Source organism: Panthera leo, chromosome F2, assembly GCF_018350215.1.
Source record: "Panthera leo isolate Ple1 chromosome F2, P.leo_Ple1_pat1.1, whole genome shotgun sequence".
Classification (NCBI taxonomy): domain Eukaryota; kingdom Metazoa; phylum Chordata; class Mammalia; order Carnivora; family Felidae; genus Panthera; species Panthera leo.
The window spans coordinates 46240710-46266769 of NC_056695.1; the positions used below are offsets into that span (position 1 = coordinate 46240710).

A 26060-nucleotide genomic window follows, 5' to 3' on the forward strand; every position below is an offset into this window, starting at 1 on the left:
AACATATGACTGCTTATTCCTAGTTATAGCAACTGTACACAGTAAATACTCTATAAAAAGAAAATGCTGTTAAACATAATGAAATACTGAAGCAAAATTATTATAAACGTTGAGAAAGTGGTACTTGTAATTAAAAACTTGAGGCAACTGAAGTATTATATAACCTCTAGATCTTGAGACTAGCAATACTTACGTAATACCAACATGTACACATGACACTATGGCACACATTAAGGTATCATGTGCATGTTTCAAAAGGATCAGTTGAGTTTATACACCCGAAATCCACCCCCCGCCCCCACATGAAAGCAAACAAAATCCCTGATCATTTCATCTGTTCTAACAAAATAACCGTTTTTCCAAATGAATGGGGAAAATCAACTTTGCCCACAACTAGATCCTAGTACTCTATCATCTTATCCTTTTCTTCTGAAAATGCTCTTAAGTGAATATGTGAAGAGATACAATATAAAAATGAGTAAGAGAAGATTCTTGCCATTAGCATCAAAACACTGTGCCTGGCACATGGCATGTACTCAAATGCATGTTTGTCTTACTGAATGAATGAATTACCTAACACGTTAGGATTTTTGAGTAATAGCTAATTCTTGTTTTTATCCACAGAAAAAATAGTAAAGAAAAAACAAACAAAATCTTACCCACAATCTGGAGCCGGACACCACCTACAATCAGGATCTGCAACAAGCCACCGTCTAAGCATAAATTCTTCGTATTTTTCCATTAAGACATCATCACTTAATATCAAGCGAATATCATGGGGATTAAACCGTTCAGTACATTCTGGGCAACTGATATTAACTCTACTTTCAGATATTTCTATCCTTAGATATTGTCGTAAGCAATCCACACAAGATCTATGATGACAAGTCATTATCTCAGGAAATCTGTCCTTAGAATGCCGCAGAAGGCACAAAGGGCACTCTATAAAGTCTCCAATTTGTTTGCTGAGAGAAGTTAATCCATTGTCAGAGGAGGTATTTGTAGAGAAAATGGAGTTCTTATCAGTACACATTTCAGAATGTATACTTTCAATGCTTGCAATTCCATCCACCCCGCCATTTAGCTCCCTTGATTTACGTTTGTTATCCTTTTTTCTCCGAAACAGAGAGCCTATTGAAATTCTTCTCTTTTTGGGTGCCTTTTTCACTGAAGGCAAGCTCACAGATGAGGCAGAAGACTGAAGATCACGATCTGAACCCATTTGCCGATGTAAACTCATGTCTAAAATGCTCATTAGAATTGAGTCAGGGTCTGTGTTTACACACAGCCCTTCATTATATTTAGAGATAAAACCTATTTCTTGTTCTTGCATTCAGATTAAGTCATGATGTAAGAAAATCCTACTTGGTTCCTTCGGTGAATTCTTGAAACAGCTGGACTTACAGAAGACGGTAATCATAGATGTTCTGAAAAACAAAACACAACACCAATATCATTTTATTGTATTCTTAGTCTGCATGTTTTTCTTAATAAACTTACAACTTTACTATAAAACTTCAAGCCAGTATGTTAATCATTACATTGTTTTTTTAATAAGGCCAATTTAGTGAGAAGTCTACACAAGAATGTAATATAGAATGAATGTTAAAACAAGTATATTCTTTAATCTTGATTAAAAACCTAGATTTGAGCTGACCTTGTCATTTTTGAAATCTGATAAAAAAATTTTCATCAGTTTCACTCAGACCTCATGATTCCCCAATGCTTTTCAGAGTTTTTGTGAACTGACAATAACATATTCACACAAATACAAAGGATTAAGTATAGCTTATACACTCTTGAAGAGCAAAGTGTGTGTGTGCGTGCACGCGCACGCTCTTACCCTGCCAGATGTAATTACTTTTACAGTTACAGTAATTAAGACGACATAGTGGTACATCACACAAGGCTGGATACAAAGACCAATAGCAGACAGTCCAGAAAAAAAGTCCCAGGTATATGTGGATATATACATGTGGTTACATTATTGAGCACTAAGGATGGCCTTTTCAAAAACAAAACATAGTACTGTTTTACTGGTTACCATCTGAGAAAAGGAACTTGACCTATAGCTCACCTCATGCATAAAAATCAATTCCACTTGGTTCACACATCTAAGCATGAAAAGTAAAATTGCAAAGTTTCTAGAAGTCAATAGAAGACAATATTTCAGTGAAAAGATTTCTTCAACAGAAAAGTACTAACCATAAAAGAAAAGACTGACAAACTGTGCAGTGTAATAAACTCAAAAGGTAGTATTAAGGGAGTGGGACTACACATTTGCCACATATAATAAAGGATCAGTACCCAGAATATGGAAAGAACACTTACAGATCAATAAGTCGAAACAGACAATTAAGAAGAAAAATGGAGAATGTGTGCCTGGGTAGCTCATTTGGTTAAGGCTCTGACTTGATTTTGGCTCAGGTCATAATCTCTTGGTTCATGAGTTGGAGCCCCATATCAGGCTCCATGCTGACAGTGAGGAGCCTGCTTGGGAGTCTCTCTCTCTCCTCTCTCTGCCCCTCCCCTGCTGGTGTGCATATGCATGCTCTCTCTCAAAATAAAATTATAAAAAAGAAAAATGGGCAAGGGACTTAACAGAAACTTCACAGAAGGATATGAACAGTGTCAACATCATTTGTCATCAAGGAGGTGAATATTAAAGCCATGTTGAGATACACACCCAGTAGGATGGCTAAAATTCAGACTGACATTTCCAAGTATTAGCAAAAGGGTGCCTGGGTGGCTCAGTCAGCTAAGCATCCGACTCTTGATTTCAGCTCAGGTCATAATCTCATGGTTCATGGGTTCTAGCCCCATAATGGGCTCTGCATTGATGGCGCAAAGCCCGTTTGGAATTCTCTGTCTCCCCCTCTCTCTGCCTCTTTCTCTCAAAATAAATAAATAAATAAATAAATAAACAAATAAACAAACATTAAAATAAAAAAAAATTATTAGCAAAGATGTGGATTGCTGGTGGGAGTGTAAAATGGCACAACTACTTTGGAAAACTGTTTAACGGTATCTAGCAAATTTGAACATATAGATAACTCTATCACTCAATTATACTACTAGAAATAACTGCACAAAAAAATGAATGCATACACACATCAAAAGATATACATAACAATACTAATAGCAGCATTAGCTATAGTAAACCAAAATACTAGATGCAAACCACACTACCAACAGTAGAATAAGTTGTGATATATTCACATTCTAGTATATTAGAAATCAATGAAAATGAACAAAATACAGCTTCACACAAAACAAGAATAAATCTCACACAAAAGAAGGCATACTGTATGTATAATTCTGTTTAAATAAACTTCAAAAACAAGAAGAGCTAATATGATGATAGAAGTCAGGATTATAGCTACCCTTTGTGGGGAGGCACAAAGTGAACGTTGACATATGTAGTGGTTACAAATATATGTTCTCTTTGTGATAAATCACTGACCTACAAATCATGTTTAATATACTTTACTGAATGACTGTAAAAAAATAAAAAAGCTTCCTGAGATGATATCTACACATATCCTTGAGAAAGTCACACTGATTTCCCAACATAAAATATAGAAAAACATTTCACTCAGATGAACTTTATTCTTGTCCATCAATTTTTATTTTCCCATTATTTGCAGCATTCTCTGATAATTCTGAGGAAAATACAGGGTTTAAGAGTAGGTTTTACCAAAATTTTCTGCATATTTTCTTCTTTGTATGTTATTTTATCTTGCATCTGAAAATGCCTTCTGTACTCCACAGTGCAATATATTTATCATAGAACAGTACAGAGGGAATCTATCTTGGGGAACATATCCTAAGAATTTATCATTTAAAACAGTAAACCAATGGTACTTAATCAGGATCACCTGGGAAATTTTTCAAAATATATACTTTAAGAATTTGATAGCCATATAATTTTTTATCCAAAAGAGAATTTTATAAGAGTGAATAGAAGCACTCTTAATATCTAAACTAGGATAACAGGGGCAAACTGGAACATGTGTTCATCATATTTAGGAAATCCTAAAATATTGTGCAAATACACAAATATGCCTCAAAGAGAAAATAATCTGAATATTAAGCCTTTAATATTTCTATATGGTAAAAAATACTATAAAGTAGAAAGACAATATATTAGAAAAACATACATAACAATGAACAAATTTCCCCACTACACAAACAGCTTTTACACTTAAGAAAAATGCATATTCTGATAGCAAAATGAGCAGATACAAGGAGGATGTTTAGAGAAAAAAAGTACAAAAATTAGAAAGATAGGATACGGGGCGCCTGGGTGGCGCAGTCGGTTAAGCGTCCGACTTCAGCCAGGTCACGATCTCGCGGTCCGTGAGTTCGAGCCCCGCGTCAGGCTCTGGGCTGATGGCTCGGAGCCTGGAGCCTGTTTCCGATTCTGTGTCTCCCTCTCCCTCTGCCCCTCCCCCGTTCATGCTCTGTCTCTCTCTGTCCCAAAAAAAAAATAAATAAAAAACGTTGGAAAAAAAAAAAAAAAAAAGAAAGATAGGATACAATTTTTAACAATAATCACAACTAAAGAAATGAAAATTAAACATTAGATACCCTCTTTATGCACATTAGATTGACAGATTGTAACGGGTTGGTGAGTGTGTACCGAAAGAAGCATCTATGTTAGGAGGAGTGCAAGCAAATCAGCACAATTCTAGGGAACCAATTGGCATTTTCTATTAAACTTCAAAACGGAAATATTCTTAGGCCAGCAATCCTACATGTAAAACTTACCCTTCAGAAAATAAAGGGACACAGGCATGCAAAGACAGTGTGCAAGGAAATTCACTGCAGCCTAGTTGATAGAAGCAAACAAAACAAGACGAAAAAACCCACACAAAATCTGAAAATAACTTAAATGTCTAACAGGGGACATATAAACATAAATGAACCAACCACAATTTATGTGCAATGATATGGAAAGCTCTCTCTATATAATGCTGAGTGCATAACTGCAAAACAGTGTGTATAATGTGAACACATTTGTGGAAAAAACACTCACACAGGCTTACATATACATACATAATTTCTGGAAAAATGTTAAGAAATCATTAACAATGGTTACCTTGTAGAGTACAATCTAGTATTGACTTTCTGCCTTCTGCAGAGCTTAAAACTGTATCATGAGCATCTACTACTTAGAGTTAAGAAACTGAACCCCACAAAAAACAACAAAAAAACATATTTGCCCTAAAGCTAACCAGTCAAAAATAGGATGGGGTCCAGAGTTCACCTGTTTTATATTTAGTCAGTAATTCAGTGGCATACTCTGATGAAGAACCACTAATACTAAGGAGACCTACTTAAAACACTCTCACTTAAAAACAAAACTCCATAGGCCTAAGCCTTCTAAACAAGGCTTCTTATGTTTCATTATTTTAGGTACAAAAAAACCCAAAAGTTCCATTAAAAACAACAGCTTAGTTTATTAGTCATTGTCAGCCTATGGGATTATAGCGAGGTACCCCTTATCCTATGGTATAGAGATGACAAGAAAAACTTACTTAAAAACCTACATAATTTAATGACTATCTTTCTGGAGAAATAATCCACAGAAGTATCTATAAGCATGTGACTGAAGAGTATTAGGAATGCCTCAGTCAAGGGAACTTTGGCTAACTTGGGATTTCTAAGACTGCACCCTAAACCACTAAAAGAAGAAAAGAAAGTACTACAGAAATTCTGCCAATTTGGACAGATGACAAAATGTGTGAAATTAAAAAAAAATTTTTTCAGGGACTCAGGAACTTATTTTTAGAAAAAGTCAACTTCACTCTCCAGTGAAAAATAAAAACCTATTATTTGCATCATTTAATATAGTACTATTCTTTTTGAACTCAACTTTTTATTTATTTTTTTGATGTTTAATTTTTTGAGAGAGAGTGCAAGCCGGGAAGGGGCAGAGAGAGAGGGAGACACAGAACCCAAAGCAGGCTCCAGGCTCTGTCAGCACAGAGCCTAACGTGGGGCCAGAACTCACCAGCCATGAGATCATGACCTGAGGCGAAGTTGGATGCTTAACTGACTGAGCCACCCAGGCACACCATGAACTCAACTTTTTAAAGAAAACTATTGGGGGCACCTGCGTGGCTCAGTCCACTGAGCACTGGACTCTTGATTTTGTATCAGATCATGATCCCAAAGTCATGGGTTGAGCCCAGCATGTGCCTCTGTGCTGAGCATGGTGCCTGCTTAAGATTCATATTCTCTCTCTCTCTCTCTCTCTCTCTCTCTCTCTCTCTCTCTCTCTCTCTCACACACACACACACACACACACACACACACACACACACACACACACACACACACTCTTTACAATAAAATAAAAAAGGTGCCTGGATGGCTGTCAGTTGAGTGCTGGGCTCTTGATTTTGGCTCAAGTCATGATCTCACAGTGCATCAGGCTCTGTCCTGACAGTGTGGAGTCAGCTTGAGATTCTCTCTGTCCCTCCCCTCCTCGTACTCTCTCTCAAAATAAATAAACTTAAAAATAAAAGATTTACAAAAAGAAATAAACTATCAACTATAGGAATCTGCATTATGTTCTGCTTCATAAATGCACATTCCATTAAAAAAAATTACTGAGTTTTTAAAACAAATGGTTGGGTTGCTGGTAGAAAAAAGAAGGAAAAAATATGTTGTATACCATAATACCACTACAGGGATGCCTGGGTGGCTCAGTCGGTTAAGCATTCGACTTCGGCTCAGGTCATGATCTCACAGCTCGTGAGTTTGAGCCCCGCATCAGGCTCTGTGCTGACAGCTCAGAGCCTGGAGTCTGCTTCAGATTCTGTGTCTCCCTTTCTCTGCCCCTCCCCCAATCACACTCTGTCTCTGTCGCTCAAAAACAAAGATGTTAAAAAAAATTTTTTTTTAAATACCACTACACATTAGAGTTTAAAAGTGCTTTTTATTTGTGTCTTGATTCAAACCTCACTACCCTATAGAATAGGTATTATTAACCTTATTTGATAGACAGGAAAACTAAAGTTCAGACAAAGTAAATATTGCAAGGTTAGTAAATGATAGGGTTAGGGGTTAAATTCAGGTCTTCTGACATCTCAGCCTCAGTACCATCATCAGCCTACAGTTGCCTTCATGAAACTTCTCCAGGCGCTATCAGGATATACAAAATTATCTCAGAAAATGAAAGACAATTACATCTTGCATATCATCCAGGGCCAGTCTTAACTATCATCCTTCAACTCCATGTCTCATTCAAGCCATTCTCCCTTTCTGAAATGCCACTCCCTTTTCTCTCCTCCTAATCAAACTGTACTCCACTTTTATAACTCAGATGAAACTTTACTTTGTTCACTTTTTCTTTCCTGATTATCTTTAACTTTTTAATAAGGTTTTTAATAAAAAATTTTTAATGTTTACTTCTGAGAGAGAGAGAGAGAGATCGAGACCATGAGTGGGGTGTGGGGGCAGAGAGAGAGGGAGACATAGAATCCAAAGCAGGCTCCAGGCTCTGAGCTGTCAGCATAGAGCCCAATGTGGGGCTCGAAACTCACAAACCATGAGATCATGACCTGAGCTGAAGTTGGATGCTTAACAAACTGAGCCACCCAGGCACCCCTAATACGGTTTTTAAGGTAGAACTTGAATATTTGTTTTTTTAACACAACAGAGCCAAGATGGTGTCATGAACATAAACATCATGAAGAAACGCCAAATGAGTGTTTCTTAAAATGATACAATGTCACTGAAGTAATATTCCAGAACTACAAGAAAATATGAGTCTTCCCCCACCCCCAATTGTTATTCCTAGGCACGTATGTCTTCTACTTTTTTTTTTTTTTTTAAGTCCAATTAGTTCAGGCACCTGGGTTGCTCAGCGGGTTAAGTGGCTGACTCTTGATTTCAGCTCAGGTCAGGGTCTCACAGTTTCTGGTATTGAGTCCCGCATTGGGCTCTGTACTGACAGCAGGGAGCCTGCTTGGGATTCTCCTTCTCCCTCTCTCTACCCCCTCCCCTGCTCATACTCTATCTTTCTCAAAATAAGTAAAATAAAAGAAAAAGTTCAATTAGTTCATATTAGGTCTACAAAGAGAAATATCAGGTCTACTGGATTAAATACATAATAATTTATACATAAAAGCCGAGATGTTTACATGGTACAACACCATTTCAGAGCAGGAACAGAAGATGAATGACAGTAAATGTACTAATGATATAATCTGAAATATACCCAACTCCTAATAATCCCCAATATTGGAAGCTCTTTACTATTTATCACAGGATTTGTCAAGTTGTAATGCACTGATGATATAAAGCAGAGAGGGGGAAAAGATAACTGAGGTGGGGCTCCATAATAGTACAGTAATTGGTTTAGTAGGAATATCCAAAATAAAAGTAGGGATCTGTAATTAAAAATGCTAGAAGAGGTTAGCTACTGAAACAGAAAACAACAATAAAATACAGGTAGACCCTAAATTATGTATTTTCACTTAAGTATCTATAATCATAATCAGTCACACCAATGGCACAAGGAATTCCTGTCACCTGTTAATTAAGCTATGAGAAATGTCTCTTCTTTCCCTCTTTTTCAGTCTAGCATAACTGACAAGTAACCAAGATTGCCAGTTGCTGCTGCATACTCATGCCCCTGAAGAAAATGGTTGGAGAACTAGTTTTATCGCTGGCAAACGAGCACCACTCTTAACCTTTTAATGCACTTCAATGGAAGAATATCACCCAAGACTGGTACTGGGAAGGACAAAGATCTGCGCTTGCTTATCTAACCTTCCCTAGTCCAGTGTTTACATCCCTGTAAAGTCAACACCATTTGATTCTTACTTTTTTCTACCTCTTGGGAATACGTGAGGAATTATGAAATAGGAATGACCCAAAACAAAGATATTTCTACCAACATGTGTCAAAGCTTTGTAGACTAAAGATTTAGTAAAAGTGCTGATAACTTTGTACTGACTCATAAAATACATCTAATTTGGTACCACACTATTTTTTTTATACTTTGTAAAAGGTACAGAAATTAAGCATTCCAGATGAAGTTCCTAATCAATAATTATACCATTTTATTTAAAAAAAAAATTTTTTTTTAAACGTTTATTTATTTTTGAGACAGAGAGAGAGCATGAGCAGGGGAGGGGCAGAGAGAGAGGGAGACACAGAATCTGAAACAGGCTCCAGGCTCTGAGCAGTCAGCACAGAGCCCGACGCGGGGCTCGAACTCACATACCGCGAGATCATGACCTGAGCCGAAGTCGGATGCTTAACCGACTGAGCCACCCAGGCGCCCCTATAATACCATTTTAAATGAAAATATGTACCATATATATTTTTTAATGTTTTATTTATTCTTGAGAGAGAGAGAGAGAGAGAGAGAGAGAGCGCGCGAGCGAGCACGCACATGAGTGAGCAGGGGAGGAGCAGAGCAAGAGAGGGACACAGAATCTGAAACAGTCTCCAGGCTCTGAGCTGTCAGTACAAAGCCCCACGCGGAGCTCGAACTCACAAGCTGTGAGATCATGACCTGAGCCAAAGTCAGTTGCTGAGCCACCCAGGCGCCCCTACCATATTTTAAACACTCAATTTATAAACACAGGATAGATAAGAACAATCAGAAGGCTCAAATTCATACAAATAGTAGTCCATGGTTTAAGAAAAGCTGTATGTATCAGTCAGGGTCCTGGCAAAAACAAAGCATTCTCAAGGAAGTATCTGAAATTCACATTTTAACAAGTGTGGGCAGGGTTAAAGGAACCAAAAAGGGATGGAAACTATTCAGGAACCCACTGCCACCCTTTGGAATGAAGGGGCAGAAGGAAGCAATTACCGAAGAGCTGTGCAACAGCAACTGAAAGAATAATATCCAGCTTCTCTCTCTGGCTTTCCAACATCCTGCCAATGCCTCACATTGGCTAAGTCCAACAAAGGAGTCTAAAAAAGGTAGTCCTTAGAAGAACTCCCTCTGGGGCACAGAGCAAGGCAGAGAAGGGTTAAGAGCGGATCTGGAGGGGCAAACAAACAAACAAACCCAGTACTGGATATATAAAGAAGAGAATTTTGGAGTCAAGACCTGGTTAACTGCGTTTAGTCATAAAATCCCTGTATAAGGTACATTACTGAGTCTGTGATCTCCACTACAAATAGATGTTAGGAGAATAAAGTAGACATGTGCTAAAAGTACCTAACAAAACCTGGCACTATACTAAATGTTAGTATACTAAATGAAGTGAAATGAGAGACAACTTTGTATTCCTAGTGCCTAACACAATGTGTAACTTATAGCAGATGTCTAATAAACCTTGACTAAATTACGATGCAGAGTACACATAAGAAATGAGGAACTGAGGATTCTGTTTGTATCTTTACCTTTGATTTGCTATCACTGTATGATCCGTATATTAAGGGATACAGCTTTTTATATACAGCTTTTTATAATGAAAAAGACAAGAATCTTTACCCCATGAGTGCTACAAGAGAAATAAAACAAGTATCTTAACACTATATAACTTCAAGAATTACAATTTAAGATTTCCCCCAATAAACATCTCCTAACCATAAATACTTCAATAGCACCTAAATAGCCACCCACATGCTAAATGATTTAAAACTAATAAGAGGGTATTCTGGAAATGTAGAAACCTGGGCAAAAAAAGTTTACAGACAATAAATCACTTCCAAGAGAAAATTCCTTTATACTCCTCATCTGGTTTTGCCTGTTATTTAGCTAAAATTAGGCCTCTTCTTGTTACTTCTCAGAAAGGTTAAAATAGAGCCAAAATCCAATAATTTTGTGTCTAAATACTAAGTATAAGAGCAAAAGTACCTTACAACTGTTAATTTCAGGTTTTGTTTTTTTTTTTTTTTTTTTTAGATGTCTGACATCTAAATGTTTAGCATGTCTAAAAACTTGCATGTAATGAAAGCACGGTATATTTACTAGCACTGTTGAAGAGAACAGCTAAGTCTTTTTTTTTTTTTTCTGATTTAAATGTTTTTTTTAAAAAAATTTATTTAAATCCAAGTTAGTTAACATGCGGTGTAATAATGGTTTCAGAAGCAGAATTTAGTGATTCATCACTTCCACAGAACATCCAGTGCTCATTCCAACAATTTAGCCCTATTTAGCCCATCCCCCCACCCTCTACCCCTCCAGTAACGTTCAGTTTGTTCTCTGTATTTAACAGTCTCTTATGGTTTGCCTCCCTGTTTTTATTTCTGTGTTTAAATGAGGAGGAAGTAGGTACAGAGATCCCCACCAGAGTTTCTATTGCTCACTAATTTTGGTTACTAGTGAAGCCTGAGCTATTTTATATTCAAGTGAAAGAGTCAAGAAAGAAGATAAACAAGATTTTCTATTTTAGATATTGTATTCTATATTGAAAAACATAAAAGGCTACTAAACTTCTTCAGTAATATACACTTATGTTGTAAAGGTGGGAAAAGAGGAGGAATAAAAAAGGCTTTTAAATTTCAATGGCTATATACTTGAAAGATACTTTTAATATTTTTCACATGTTTACAAGTCACTTACATTTCATTTCCTATGACCTAACCACATGCTCATATCCCACTGTTGGGACTTTTCCTTACTGATGTATAAAACCCATGTATATAGAAAGAACAATTGCTTTTACATGTCAAATACATTTTTAAAAATTTGTACTTGATGGCACAGCAATTTTCCAGTGTACTTATTTCAAATTTTCTTAATGTGTTCCAATAGCATCTCTTACTCTTTATGACTTTTGGGTTCTACACTTGTCTTGAAAGACTCTTGTTCACTCCAAGATTATATTTCTAAAATCCTCTCATGTTTCCTTCTGGTACTTCTATAGTTTATCTTTCTGCTTAAATCTCTCATCCATTTCAATTTAATGTTAAGAATAAGCACATATCAAAATTTATGTTTTCTAAATGGCTAGTCAGTTACCTCAACACCAGCTGTTGAATAATCTCTTTTTCATTCACTCCTCCCACCTATTTAATAAGCTACACCTAGTATGTGAATTCATGCTATCTAGGTGGTATGGACTTTTAAAATAAGCTCTTGAAATAAACTACCAAACTCTCTTGTTCCAATTTGTAATCCCACCAGTCAGAAAGGTGCTTATTTCCCTGAATTCTTACCAACATCCTATGCTATTTCAATAGCTTTTTCTGAGTCACAAAAAAAAGTACTTCAATTGCCATTTATCTGATTACTAAACAAATCAAATGTTTGTTCACATTCACTGTCCTATTTCTTTAATGATTTATCTGTTGATATGTTTTTGTCCGTTTTTACACTGGAATATTGATGCTCCTTCTTTATTTTAAGCTTTCAATATTTACTTTCTAGCATTTGTCCTTTATTTTTGTGACGTTTTGAAGACATGTAAAATTTTTATTGAGTTACATATACAAAGCTCTTCTGTAAATTCTTTGTTTTATATGCTCATAAAATCTGTTCAGAGGATAAAATCTATTTATCGATATATATACCATTTTTGGTATTCATTCCTTCTTGAGGATACAAGTTTCATCAGCGGTCATTTCCCTCCAGCCTGAGGAGCATTCTATAGTATTTCTGGTGTGCAGGTCTCCTTACAATGAATTCTCTCAACTTTTGTTTATCTGAAAAACGTCCTAATTTTCACCTTCATGTTTTATGGATATTTTTGCTGAATTCAGAATTCCAGGTTGACAGCTTTATCCTTTTGAACTTTATTTAAAAAAAATTTTTTTAATGTTTATTCAATTTTGAGAGACTGAGCGTGATGGGGGGGTGCGGAGGGAGGGAGAGAGGGAGAGGGAGAGGGAGAGGGAGAGGGAGAGGGAGAGGGAGAGGGAGAGGGACAGAGAGGGAGAGGGAGAGGGACAGAGAGGGAGAGGGACAGAGAGGGAGAGGGACAGAGAGGGAGAGGGGGAGAGAGAGGGGGAGGGAGAGGGGGAGAGAGAGGGGGAGAGAGAGGGGGAGAGAGAGGGGGAGAGAGAGGGGGAGAAAGAGGGGGAGAAAGAGGGGGAGAAAGAGGGGGAGAAAGAGGGGGAGAAAGAGGGGGAGAGAGAGGGGGAGAGAGAGGGGGAGAGAGAGGGGGAGAGAGAGGGGGAGAGGGAGGGAGGGGGGGAGAGAGAGGGGGGGGGGGAGGGGGAGGGAGGCGGAGGGAGGCGGAGGGAGGCGGAGGGAGTGAGACACAGAATCCAAAGTAGGCTTCAAGCTCTGAGCTGTCAGCACAGAGCCCGACATGGGGCTCAAACCCACAGACCACGAGATCCTGACCTGAGCTGAAGACGGACACTTAACCAACTGAGCCACCCAGGCACCCCTGGGAGTCCCATAATCTAAACAAATACTTATCAAAATCCATTTTAAAGCTTTCTTTCTAAAAGACAATATATACTATTCACAGCAACTCTATTTTTCATAGTAACAATGGTTTTCCTGATACCATAAATAGCTGACAATTTAAGTTATACAAAAAGGAATCACTGGTTATCTGACCAAATGATCTAGTATACAGAACATTCATTTAGGTCACAGGGCATAACTTCAGGAACCAATACTGATAAATAAACAGTGGGGGAAAACCTATGCTTCCGCACTATCTCCTACGTAGAGAGTAGCTAGGTACAATTTAATGTAGCAATTGACTACCAAAAAAAAAAAAAAAAAAAAAAGAATTATCATAAGCCACCCCTGGATCAGACCACACTAGAAGTGATGTACTAGAAATGATGTGTCCACACATAAGCTAATTTCAGCCCAAAGTAAATACAGCTTTTGTAAATCAGAACCATCTCATTAAGAGAAGCTTGAGGCATTAATGTTTCTGGATTTTCATATATGCCTTTCCCTAAACAAATATAAACCACTTAAGTTTATTACAATAAACCTTGTTGTTACTCAAAAGATTTAAATGTTTAAAGTTTTTAAGTTATGCCATTCATTTTACCAACTTTAAATTTGGAAAATCCCTATTTTCCTCTAATAAATCTATCCCCCAATATACCTGCCAAATTCAGCTGGAGCAGCAGTGCAGGCTCCAAGCATAAGTCTTGCTCTCCAAATAATATTAAGAGGACACACTCTTTTATAAAAACTGTCAATTATTAAACATCTCCTTATACAATCTGGTAAAAATATAATAGGCACAACAACAAATTTTTGGAGGAGGATAAAAATGCTTAAAAATGACAGCTAATACATGGCCAGGCTTCAAAGAAATCCGTGAAATCTCTAGAACAGTATACTAAATCATGAATATATGTATATTCTAGGGACATAAGCCACAGCTCTCAAGAAATTCTCCAAGGAGCCTAAAGTATAACAAAAGTTAACAGCTACTGCTGGGATGCTGGAATTTCTGTAAAAGTTATTTTCAGTATCTGTAAATTTTCCGCTCTCAGTAATTTATATTAGTATGATATTCGTATCTGTACTAATTATTACCTCAGTTAGAACATACTTGTATTCCATTAAGATTTGAAGTTGCAGTTCTTTCCAAAAGAGTTAAGTTTTGGGGAAGGTTAAAAAACAACTTTCATTCCTAAAACAAATGTCTCAGGTTCACAATGCAAGAATAAACGTGAGGTATGTAGATGGCCTAGAATAATTTATCAAACATTTAGGAAACAAAATTCTACAAATAAAGGCTAATCAATATTGTATATTCAAAAGACAATTGAGGGGCGCCTGGGTGGCTCAGTCGGTTGAGTGACCGACTTCGGCTCAGGTCATGATCTCACAGTTTGTGAGTTCAAGCCCCATGTGGGGTTCTGAGCTGACAGCTCAGAGCCTGGAGCCTGCTTCCCATTCTGTGTCTCCCTCTCTCTCTGCCCCTCCCCCACTCATGCTCTGTCTCAGAAATAAACACTAAAAACAGATTTAAAAAAAAAAACAAAAGACAATTGATTATAAATAGGCATATAAAGAGATTTTAATGCTATTATGTCATCTTCACTTAAAATGGCAATTACCACTGGAAGATGTTAAGTTTGTCATTCTTCATAGAGTCAATAGCAGTATCTCTATTTAAAACGTAACGGACACAAAGAGGTAAAATATTTGATGTCCAATGAGAAAGAATCAACAATGATGCTAGAAATACAGTCTAAATGCCTTTCAATTTTTGAATGTCTCCTCAGAAACGTGAGCATATTGTATGCAGCTCTAAGGAAATCTGGGTTCTATTTATTGCTACCAAGTGGTTTTGTGGCTTTGGTTTAGTAACAACTTCTCTGTATCATTTGTACAACAGGGAAAACACAACTGTGGCAGAGATATTATATACTCACCTGTTTCATTTTCCTCCTGAGCACATATGAGGACCACATTTTCCATTCCATTTGTAGGTAGATGCAGTCATGTGTCTAGTCCTGACCAATGTGAGTTCAATGATGTATGCTCCTTCCAGAACTGGTCCCTAAATCAGCCCTTCAAACATCCTCTGAGGTCTCACTAGTAACTCTGGGGGGGACTCCAAGCAGGCCATAGGGGCAGCTGAGTCACAAGATGGAAGGAATCTGAATATCTGAGTCATCCACATGGTTTTTTGTGTGATGAGAAATAAACTCTTTCATTGTGCTCCACCATGAGATTTGGGGGTTATCTATTTCAGACACAATAATCTTACCTACCTTAGTGGGGGAAGATAAAATGAGGTAAAAAATTTAAAGTAGAAGATAAAATGAGGAAGGGATTTTTAAATTCTATACAAATGTGGGGTAATGATAGCAACTATTTTTTTATATATACTTTAATGTTTATTTATTTTTGAGAGAGAGAGAGAGAGAGAGAGAGAGACAGAGAGAGAGACAGAGCACAAGCAGGGGAGGAGCAGAGAAAGACACACACACACAAAGAATCTGAAGCAGGCTCCAGGCTCTGAGCTGTCAGCACAGATAGGGGTTCAAACTCATAGACCACGAGATCATGACCTGTGCCCAAGTCAGACTCTTAACCAACTGAGCCACCCAGGCACCCCCACAACTACTTTTTTAAATGTTTGTTTTTGAGAGAGGGAGAGACAGAGCGTGAGTGGGGGGAGGGCAGAGAGAGAGGGAGAGACAGAATTGGAGCTCAGGCTCCAGGCTCTGAGCTGTCAGTACAGAGCCAGATGCAGGGCTAAAACCCACGAACCAGGAGATCATGACCTGAGCCAAAGTCAGAGGCTTAACTGACTAAGCCACCCAGGCACCCCATGATAGAAACTTTTTATCCAGAAAGTAAAGCATGAACTTTGGAGTCACTACATCTGGGTTCAAGTTCAGCCTCTGACACATATTAGCTAGGTGTGTGACATTGTGTTAAATTACTAAGACAGTTTCTTCAACTATAAAATAAGAACAATAATACCTACAGCCCACCAGATTATTATTAGGATTAAGTGAAATAACATATACAAAGAATCCAGCAGAGGGTATGGCACATATTAACCACTTAAATATTATCCAAACTACTACAAATATCTGAGAGGATGGCACAAACCACATACTGGATAAAACTGTTGGAAGGATTGTAACACTTAAGGCTAGAAATAAAATGAAACAAATTCTTGGCTCCAAAAGGGCTTTTCTAATGTAATCAGAAAAGTTAGCCTTTTGGTAGTTTAGAACACATCAGTATAATACATTAAATTCTCTAAGGTAAATATAAATAATTATTTTAGTCTTAAGTTTATATAGCTACAAACCTACCTCAAGTGATCGTTCTAATATTACAAGTGGGATAATTTCAGTTCAACTACTTATAAATGGGTGAAGTGGGGGTAACTGAAACAGATAATTAGCATAGGCACTATCGGTTTCCAGCAAAGTTCTTTAGAAAGACTCAAATACACCACCATGAGCTCTGTCCTTAAAATAGTTTCTACAATTTCACAGAAAAAGAAACTAAAAGTTCAGAGTAAATGATTCCCATATACCCCAAAGCTTCTCCAAAGAAGCAGTCCTTAAACAGCTTCACAAACATACACCTGCTACATTTATCTCTTAAAGCCTGTTAGTGATTGGGAGGTAGAACAGAATGGTACTTTGTGGTTTTAGTAATATTACAAATAATACTCATTACTTAATCCATTACAAAAAGCAAGCTACTGCAGAAAGAAAAGGCATTATTCATTCCATTTTTCCAATTAAAAAAAAGATTAAAAACATTTTGGCTGGCTCATTCCAGACCCTCTTTGTTCAGAAAGGGAAACAATACACCAGTAGGGAAATAGCTGGGAAAGCATAATGCAAAATGCTGGGCATGACAGAGTGCCCAGAAACATTCAAAAGTTTTAAAATAGGTTTTAAAAAAGATACCTAGGTGTCAAACTATTTTGAACTGGTTAAAATACTCATTGCTACAGATCAACAGAAGGGAAATACTAACCTAGTCTGAAATCTTAGTCTATCCACTGTTTTGAATTTCAATGTCCTTATTTGAAAGTTGAAGTGATTGGACCAGATAATGTCTAAAAGACTATGATTCTAACATACAAATGTGTAGAGTTTTAATATACAGCATATTCCAGAGTGAAAAGTGGATAATTTAGACTGTGAGATAAAGAATTTTTGGTTTTGTTTTAAGAATGCCTCCAAATCCTCGGGCACCTGGGTGGCTCAGTTGGTTAAGCATTTGACTCTTGATTTCAGCTCATGATCCCGTAGTTCATGCATGGGTTTGGGCCCAGCGTCAGGCTCTGTGCTGGCAGTGTGGAGCCTACTTGGGATTCTGTCTCCCTCTCTCTCTCTGCCCTTTACCCACTCATGATCTCTCTCTGTCTCTCTCAAAAATAAACAAACAATAATAAGTTATCTCCAAATTCTCTCAAATGTTAGTATACTCCTCTGCTTTAGTAAATCCAGTTGAATGAGTATAATCTTTGCCTTTCTGATAATCTTTTTCTAACCGATTAATGTATTTTTTGAGACCAAATACAGAAGCACATAGGACACTGAACTGGAATTACTAAGTTGAACTGAAAGTCAGGATATAAGACTTCTCTTGGTTTCACAACTCTCCCAATATGACTATGCTTCACTCTCTTATCCTGTCTATAAACAAGGGAAAATGTGCTATCATCTATTTCACTGGATTAATATTAAAGTATGTCTTTGAAACACTTTGAACCACTCAGACAAGACTGTTACAGAAGATATTTTTTTTCATTATTAGTAACTTATCATACCAAGTCTAAGCATAAAAACAAAAGAAAGAAGTTCCCATGAGACTACTGCATATGGGAAGTCCTCTTACCTCCTACATTGGAATCAGTTACAATTAATAAATCAATATAAGATGTTCTTAGAATACACAGAATCTGGAAAGGTGACTAGGCCCATTGCAGCACCAGATTTTAAATCTCTGATCTACATAAAAACTGCCTGAACTAATCTATCCTTCAGTTTTTGTTTATATGAATAACCAACATTTCTTAAATAGGCACTCTTAAAATCATGAAATAAGGAAGGTCCTTTGGAAAGAGGGGTAGGGACAGATAAATAGGTGTGAATGGCGAAAATAAAACCATTCAGAAAAGATATATTATGTACAGCACAAGATGTATTATGTATATATAGCACAATGACTATTTTGTCCAAATCAAGGGTGGCAGTGGTTCCCTAGTAAGAAGTTATTCACAAATATAGCTAAATCAAATAGATGCTTCCTTACAGCTAGCAAAATTAAAAAAAAAAAAAAAAACTTAGGGTGGGAGGGAGGGGAGGGTGGGTGATGGGTATTGAGGAGGGCACCTTTTGGGATGAGCACTGGGTGTTGTATGGAAACCAATTTGACAATAAATTTCATATACTGGAAAAAAAACAAACTATTATTATGGATGAATACCCTTTGCCTTTTTGCATAAACATAATATACTTTACTAATGTCCTTAATAAAAATTTCTGGAATCACGTAGTAAGTTGAACGGTGGCCTTCAAAAGAGATGTTCCCATCCTAGCCTGGAACCTGTTAATAATATCTCATTTGGAAAAAAATTTTATAATCACTGACCTACAATGATTGTGGAGATAAGATACGAGTCAGGCCTTGAAAGAAGAGAAGGACCTTAGATAAGCAGAGAAGATGAAAAAGAGTATTCCAGACAGACAAATGCATAGGAAAAGTCATGGAGGTGAAAACTATCCACATTTTGTTAACATATTTACCAAATAGATCAATTGGCTGCAGTGTGGGTTTTTTGGTAGTAGAATGGTGAGAGACTTAGGTTAGACTGTGGAAGGCTTTGAATACCATGAAAAATCTGAAATTTATCTGTGGGAAGCAAATGATTTGTAAACAAAAAGACTAACGTAATCATTCAGAAACCAGGTGATTAATGAAATTTCAGTCTGGGAAAATAGAAGGTGGTCTGAGCTTTTGGCTCTACCACATTGTCCAACAGCACTTTCTGAAATGATGGAAGTATTCTAGACCTGCACTGTCCAATATGGTGGCCAGTAGCCACCTACAGCTATGGAGCATTTGAAATGGGAGTGGTGCAACTGGGGAACTGAAATTTTAATTTTTTAAAATGTTAACTAATTTAAACTTAAATAGCCCCATGTGGCTAGTGATGATATACTGAACAGCTCTAGAGTTTTCTCACTTATAAAATGCAAAGTGCAATGAGAGCACTAGTGTCCCTAGGCTAAGTTCCACAGCCAAATAAAGTTGGTGCAGCATTCTGATAAAAGCAAACAGGTATTCAAGCAGATGCACCTGAGCATGACTAAAACAGTTCCAGGTTTGTAACCTTTTCATTTCACTCTTTGTATCTCCTTGATTTATTTAAGAGACCCACTCTGTCTCTTGATTTTTTCAAATTGGTCTTTAGGTTGATGTTTCCCAGGAGTCTATAGTTAAATAGGTAAGGCATCTAATTTAATAGAATTTCTGTGGAAAGGAACAAACATTTCATACAAAAATGTCCCTAGAGCTATGCTGCCCAGTGTGAACACATACTGGAAAAAAGACAGTATGAATAAAAGAATGTAAAGGCACTCATTCATACATGTTGAAATGATAATATTTTGGATACACGGAGTTAAATAAAATATATTATGAAAATTAATACACCTGTTTCTCTTTAATTTAGCCAATAGAAAATCTTAAATTACATTTATGACTCACATTAAATTTCTCTTAGACAGCCCTGCTGGAAGGAAAGTTATGACATAGATACCTTACAATATACATACTTTATTCAGTTAGTACATACTTACTCAGCATCTATTATTGTCAAGCTTTATGCAACATTCTGAGACTTTAACAGGGAAGAAAGAGAATGGTCCCTGCCATCAAAGAGCTTAAATTATCTCCTACACTTCTGCACATTTTACATATATTATCTCATTTGTGATAATGCATAAAGATAATTTAATTTTAGAATACTTTACCATTTGGGGGGAGCAACGGTCAATATATAACTAAGAAATTACAAAGATTCACACTAATGACTATTTTTGTGATACAATAGTTATATTACTATGCTATATAATATGTATCTGGAAGCCTAATACTATCACATTACCAGTAGCTTCTCCTGGTTTCTTGATCCCTCCCTCTGACTAGTTTGCTCCCTCTTTATGGCTCACCTCTCTCAGACTGTCTCTTCGACTGGCAACCTGCCTGCTATTCACATTACAGCAGGGTTATTTATACTTCCAGGGGTCTCCAAAGAAGGAAAGAGGTTGAAAATGTAAGTGTACATAATTTCAAGCAGCCAACTTCAGTTTTTTGAACCCAAGACTGAGTTTTGAAGTTTCTTTTCAGCTTAAACTAGGTAATTTCTGTAGGATTTTGCTTTATAATTCAATGCACAAACTTATTTGAGGGCTGAAACAACTCATTAGTTTTGTTCTACTGAAGCTTTCACATAAGAAAACTCTCCCAAATAGGGTTTCTGAAACAAATTAACAAGTAGTATTTCTCTAGCAAATGATTTTTAAAATAAAATACTAGGTAACATCAATAGGTCAAGAATATATAGGATTTTAAGGCTAATGGTACAACTTTCAGGAAAATGTTACTAATAAACTAAATGTTCAGGTTTGACAGCTACAAAGAGAGCAAATACAAACAAAACTACTTTATCAAAAGGTGGCAATTTTTCCTAATTTAATAAAGTATTACTAATATATTATAGTTACTGAGAAACAAAATGAAGTACCCAAGTTTTAACTACCCAAAATGATTTCACTGCCTTTTTTGGTTGAAGTCTACCAGCATCTGAAATACAGATGTGTTTAGGAAAAGAATACTATTCCTTGGTCTTTAGCCGTGTGCAGGTGTGGCTATATACATAGTTGTTTCAATGTTACACATCTGCTGCCAGCAAACAGAAAACTTACTTTATGATATTAAAAAAAAAAAAAAAAAACAAACCTGAAGAAAAATAATAATTACTCCCGATTGGGGAAAACAAAAATCGCCTAAGGAAAATGTAGCTATTCTCCTTAAGTAACTGGATTAGCCTTTTGCTAAAAAGGAGTCAAACCAAATTTAAGCTAACATACTTCATATATGATCATGGGCCCTCTCAATCATTAACTATTAGTGCTACCATGCCATCAAATATACAATGCAATCAAATATAAGTTTAGAAATTCAACTTCTGTTTGCTCTCCAGTCCAAAATGGCCTATCTTTTATACGGGCCCCAAACAATAAAAGAGCATGAAGTTTAATGCAAAACCAGCCTGCCTTTGACAATCAACTGTCACTTGTTAGTAGCATCAGAAAAACAAGTAACGATTCCTGAGATTTCCTTTATAACTTCAAGATAGAATAAGAAGGCAATTCAGATGTAAATGTAACAAAATTTATCCCCAGCTCACTCTTACTCTGTGCCCAGAACTAGCTTAGGGACTTTTACATATTATCACAAATATTTGTCCTCCTCTTTCCCTTTGATAAATTCAGAAAATTACATTGTTCAGTCCTCAGTGCCCTCCAGATTAAAAAAAAAAAACCAACAAAAAATAAAGGAAGAAGAAAAGCAGGAGGGTGGGAGATGGTTACAAACCAAAGAACTTCTGTGATAAGTCTAAATTAAGTGTTAAGATAAAATCAGAACCCTCCGTAATATATGAGATTCTTTCAAATGTAAAAAAAGTTTGCTTCAAATTAACTATATTTAATTCTAACAACCTCATTAGAATAGTATCTTTCAATCTGATCCCATTAAAGAGAGGTGGCCCCAAGGTGTCTTACATTCAAACTGCAAAAAAATTACGACTTTCCCGACTTCAAATTTATGAGGTGCATTTATTTTCCGTAAAATGAAGGATCTTTAAAAACAGATACTGATCTCAGTATCTTTCATACATTAGGTGGAAAAAAATATGGTTTCATTTAGTCAAGTAGAAAAGCACCCCAAATTCTGCAAATCACCACCAAAATTTTACAAATAAATTAAAACAGTGGTTAGATGACAGTAAATTGGGACTGCTCTTTATATAAACTCCAATCTTCAACTGAGGCCTTCCCCAAATAAAACAACAGTATTTTAAGTAGCTACTATCTGAAGACTTGGGTTGTGTTTCAATTCCTGAAACAAGCTGCAGTTTTAAGTTAATCTTACTAGAATCCTCCTGGAAGTCAAAGATACTGAAAAAAATACTTTAACATTAGATGCCAAAGTAGAATTATTGTTCCCTCAGCAAGACACCTTGCGGTGACATTAATAGTTTCCATGGAGGCATGAAATTTAAACTTCAGTTATACTGTATACAGTCATTTTAAAGGAGAATATTAAACAAAGAAAAAGGTTTTGTTGTTGTCGCATAATTTGATTAAGCCCCAAGACTGAATTCCAAATCTTTACCATGAAATTGCAACTGGCAAGGAAAGAACATTTGAAAATAAGAGTTAACAATAGATCATCGCCATTTTCTACACAGAGAGAAGTATTTACATTTTAATTCAGTTCAGGCAGCTGGGTGCTAAGGACGCATAAAAAGGCAAATATGGTAATAGCTTCAATTATAAACAGACGTGGAGAGCTGCCTATTAAGATGGTTAATGGCAAAACTGAAAATGAAAACAAGGCATACCGTCATACTTCCCATAACCAAGAGTCAAGGCAATCTAGGTTAAAATAATAAAAAATGAATAAGCCATATTCTCACAAAAAGAAAAAGAGAGAAGTGGGACTGAAAGAAAAGATCACGATCATTTTAAGGCAGCCAGTCAGGGGGAAAGACTGCTTGATGCCTCCACTGTTTACTAATATTTAAAACTAGCATTTCCAGTCAACACCTGGGTTTGAAAATCGCAGCAGCACGGAAAGGCTGGGTCCTTTCCGACGTAAACCCAACAGAACATTCGGCAACGTTTTGCATAGTAAATATTACCCAGAATAAAGCATTGTTCGCGTATTTCCACCTTTAAAGACCAAAGAGAAGGAAAAAAAAAAAAAAACAAAAAAAACAACGAAGACCCTTCTTCCTCCCATAAATAATAGCTTTCACCTCTCTCTCCCTTCTTTTACTTATCTGCCGCGGGGTTAATGAACCCTAAACTTCTTTTTCTTCTTCCCATTAATGGAAACCGGGGGAAAGAGCCACGAGAGAGGGGAAGGAACCCAGATGACAGGAAAAACTGGAAATCAAAACCAGTGGCGTTTCTTCCTGGGCGAAGGCTAGGAACTCCCTGAAGGTTTCGCGTGACGGAGACAAGCCTGGAAGACCCCTATTAAACCCCTGTTAACGTATCTTTTGAGCCCACGGCGACACCATTTTTCGTCTCATTTCTGCTTCTGAAGGGGGTGGCAGTTCCCCCGGATGAACCTTCACGGGCGCACGCCTCCCCTTCCCTAAAGCCCCCGCAGCAGGGGTTGGGGGGCTGTGGCCCCCGCTCCGAATTTACAGCGAGGCCCGGAAATCCGTCCCGTTAGAGCCGATTTCACCCATCAGGAATGCGCTCCACCCCCGCTGCCTCCCCGCGGCGGCCGCCCTCGGTGTCGGCTGCTTCAGGGGCCGGGGAAGTGCCGCAGGGGAGCGCCGCTCTGCCCGTCACAACACTGCTGGGTCGGCCGCCGACTCCACAGACTGGCCGGGCCGGGAGAGCAGAGCTCGGGCGGAGCCCGAGCGGCCGAGGGGGCGCCAGCGCCGGGCGGGGGACGCGGAACCAGCCCCAGGCCTGACCCCCAGGTCCAGGACCGGCCCCGGCCTCGGCCCCGGGCTGAGCCCGAGAGGCGGCGCCTTTCCCGTGGGATTTCTGAATCCATTTCCGTCCCGGGAAGGGGCGCGAGGGCAGCGGCCGTGCCGGAGCGCCTCGGGTCGGAAACGGGAGCCGCCCCTGCCCTCCTTTACCCGGGCGCAACCTCTTCCCGTGCCCGCCCGTACCTTCAACTCCTCGGAGCGGCGGTGGGCGCCGGAGTGCGGGTGAACAGGCCCATCTCCCGGCGGCAGCGGCAGAAGCCGAAGGAAGTACGGAGGTTTCCTCAGACCCGCCGAGACGCCTCTCAGCTGGGGCGGAGGGAACGCAGAGGAGGGGTCCCGAGGGCCGCTTTCCCGAACTCCTCCTCCGCAGTTCTGTCTTGACGGCTGTTCCCGGGAACCAGCGCCACAACTGCCATTCTCCCCCTCCTACAGCCCCCGCTGTCTCCGCCTCCTCCTCCCACTCCTTCCTCCCGCCCCCGGCCCACCCAGCCCCGCCCCGCTCCGCTCCGCTCCGGCGCGCTGCCCGCGTGCCGTGCGTCATGGCGTCACGCCCACCGGGCCCGCCGCGGGCGGCTCTGGGACGCTGTCGTTAGCTCCGGCGCGTTGGCCCCGGCTGGTCTCGGCGCGCCCCACCCGCGGCCGGGTGGCCGGGAGGGCAGCCCCTCGCTTGTCCTCTACGCGGTCCAGTCAGCCGTCCTTTCTGCCCCTCGGCCCGCAGCACTTCGCCCTTAGCGGGGCAGGTGTCTCCTAAGAGAATGGGTGGGGTGGCCGGATCTGCCCCCTAGGTGATGGGGGATGCTGGACTCGAGGACCCTGGCTTTTTGGTGTTTCGCACGCCATAAATTATTCGTTTCTTTGTGTTCTCACGGTTCACCTGCTAGATTGGCGACCCCAGGGAAAGCAAGGCCGGGATGTTGCTGCAAGTTTCTGCCGCTCCCCGAGTGAAATGTTTTCCCCTCCTGTGGCTGCGCCCCCACCCACTCGTTCTTACAGTTTTAAGCAGGGGCTGCTAGCAACAGCGCTTAGCTCAATGTGAGGGTGCAGAGAATATCTGCCACCCTCCCCTTCCCCCCATCACTTAATTTCACAAAGTCGCTTAAGTATTCAGAATTCATACTTCAGTACTTACTGATACATTCTGAATTACTTTAATCCAGCTTTATCTGTTCCATCCCCTCTTATCCTTTAAGCCAGTCATGCCCCCTTTAAATTTTTTAACCTGCACATGATTTAATATCAGTTCTTTTTAGTTGAATAAACATTCATTGCAGACCTGGTCCATTCCCTCATAGTTGATTTCTCTACAAGATTCCTTGGCATATTGAGAAATGGAATGTTGTGGATGCTGGACAGAATGTCCATTTGCCATCTGTTACTTAACAAAATATATCACCCTATCTATTCTTGTTTTAGTGTGTCTGTCCAATTTAAATTAGAAACAAACCAAGGAGCCATGGTGTTTCAGACGGTACTTGGTAGCTTTGGTAACCCAGTAAATGTTTACCAATTAGAAAACTAAACAAGCAAGGCAGTTAAGCCCAAGTATTTTTTTTTTTTTACCACAAATCTTAAAAGAAGTAATGATGAATATGTTTATTTTCATTTATTGGAAGTTTTAAAGCTGTTTTATACTCCTTGAAGGCTGCCTACCATTTAATCAATGGGATACTTTGTACAAGTAGTACCAGAATAGTAGGTTAAATGGATTTATGGAACAGTATTCATACATAATATAATCCTTGAGAATGTATCAACATGTTGAACATTTAAGAACAGATAGGGCAATGGCTTGAAAGGAGGTTTTGAGTAAAGAGGCTGTACAAAGTGGAAATGGTCTTGTACTCTGTACATTGTCATATTTTCCAGAGGTGCCTTTTCCTGCTTGTCTTCTTGAAAGCTGGAGGGATTTCCTACTCTTCACTA

General features: G+C 38.5%; 1 protein-coding gene across 2 annotated transcripts in view; it reads right to left on the minus strand.

Moving 5' to 3' along the window:
• The window catches only part of RNF19A (ring finger protein 19A, RBR E3 ubiquitin protein ligase), a 55708-nt gene extending 31311 nt beyond the window's left edge, over positions 1–24397 (minus strand). Inside the window, exons 1-2 of one of the 2 annotated variants that reach the window (XM_042923190.1) lie at positions 24321–24397; positions 660–1427 (exon numbers count right to left, since the gene is read on the minus strand). In XM_042923190.1, the coding sequence (XP_042779124.1) occupies positions 660–1333 (674 nt within the window). In that variant the 5' untranslated portion in view covers positions 1334–1427; positions 24321–24397. Of the gene's footprint in view, positions 1–659; positions 1428–9838; positions 10314–24320 lie in introns of those variants that run through there. The other variant, XM_042923192.1, reaches the window with a different exon arrangement.
• Between the last annotated feature and the right edge of the window lie 1663 nt (positions 24398–26060).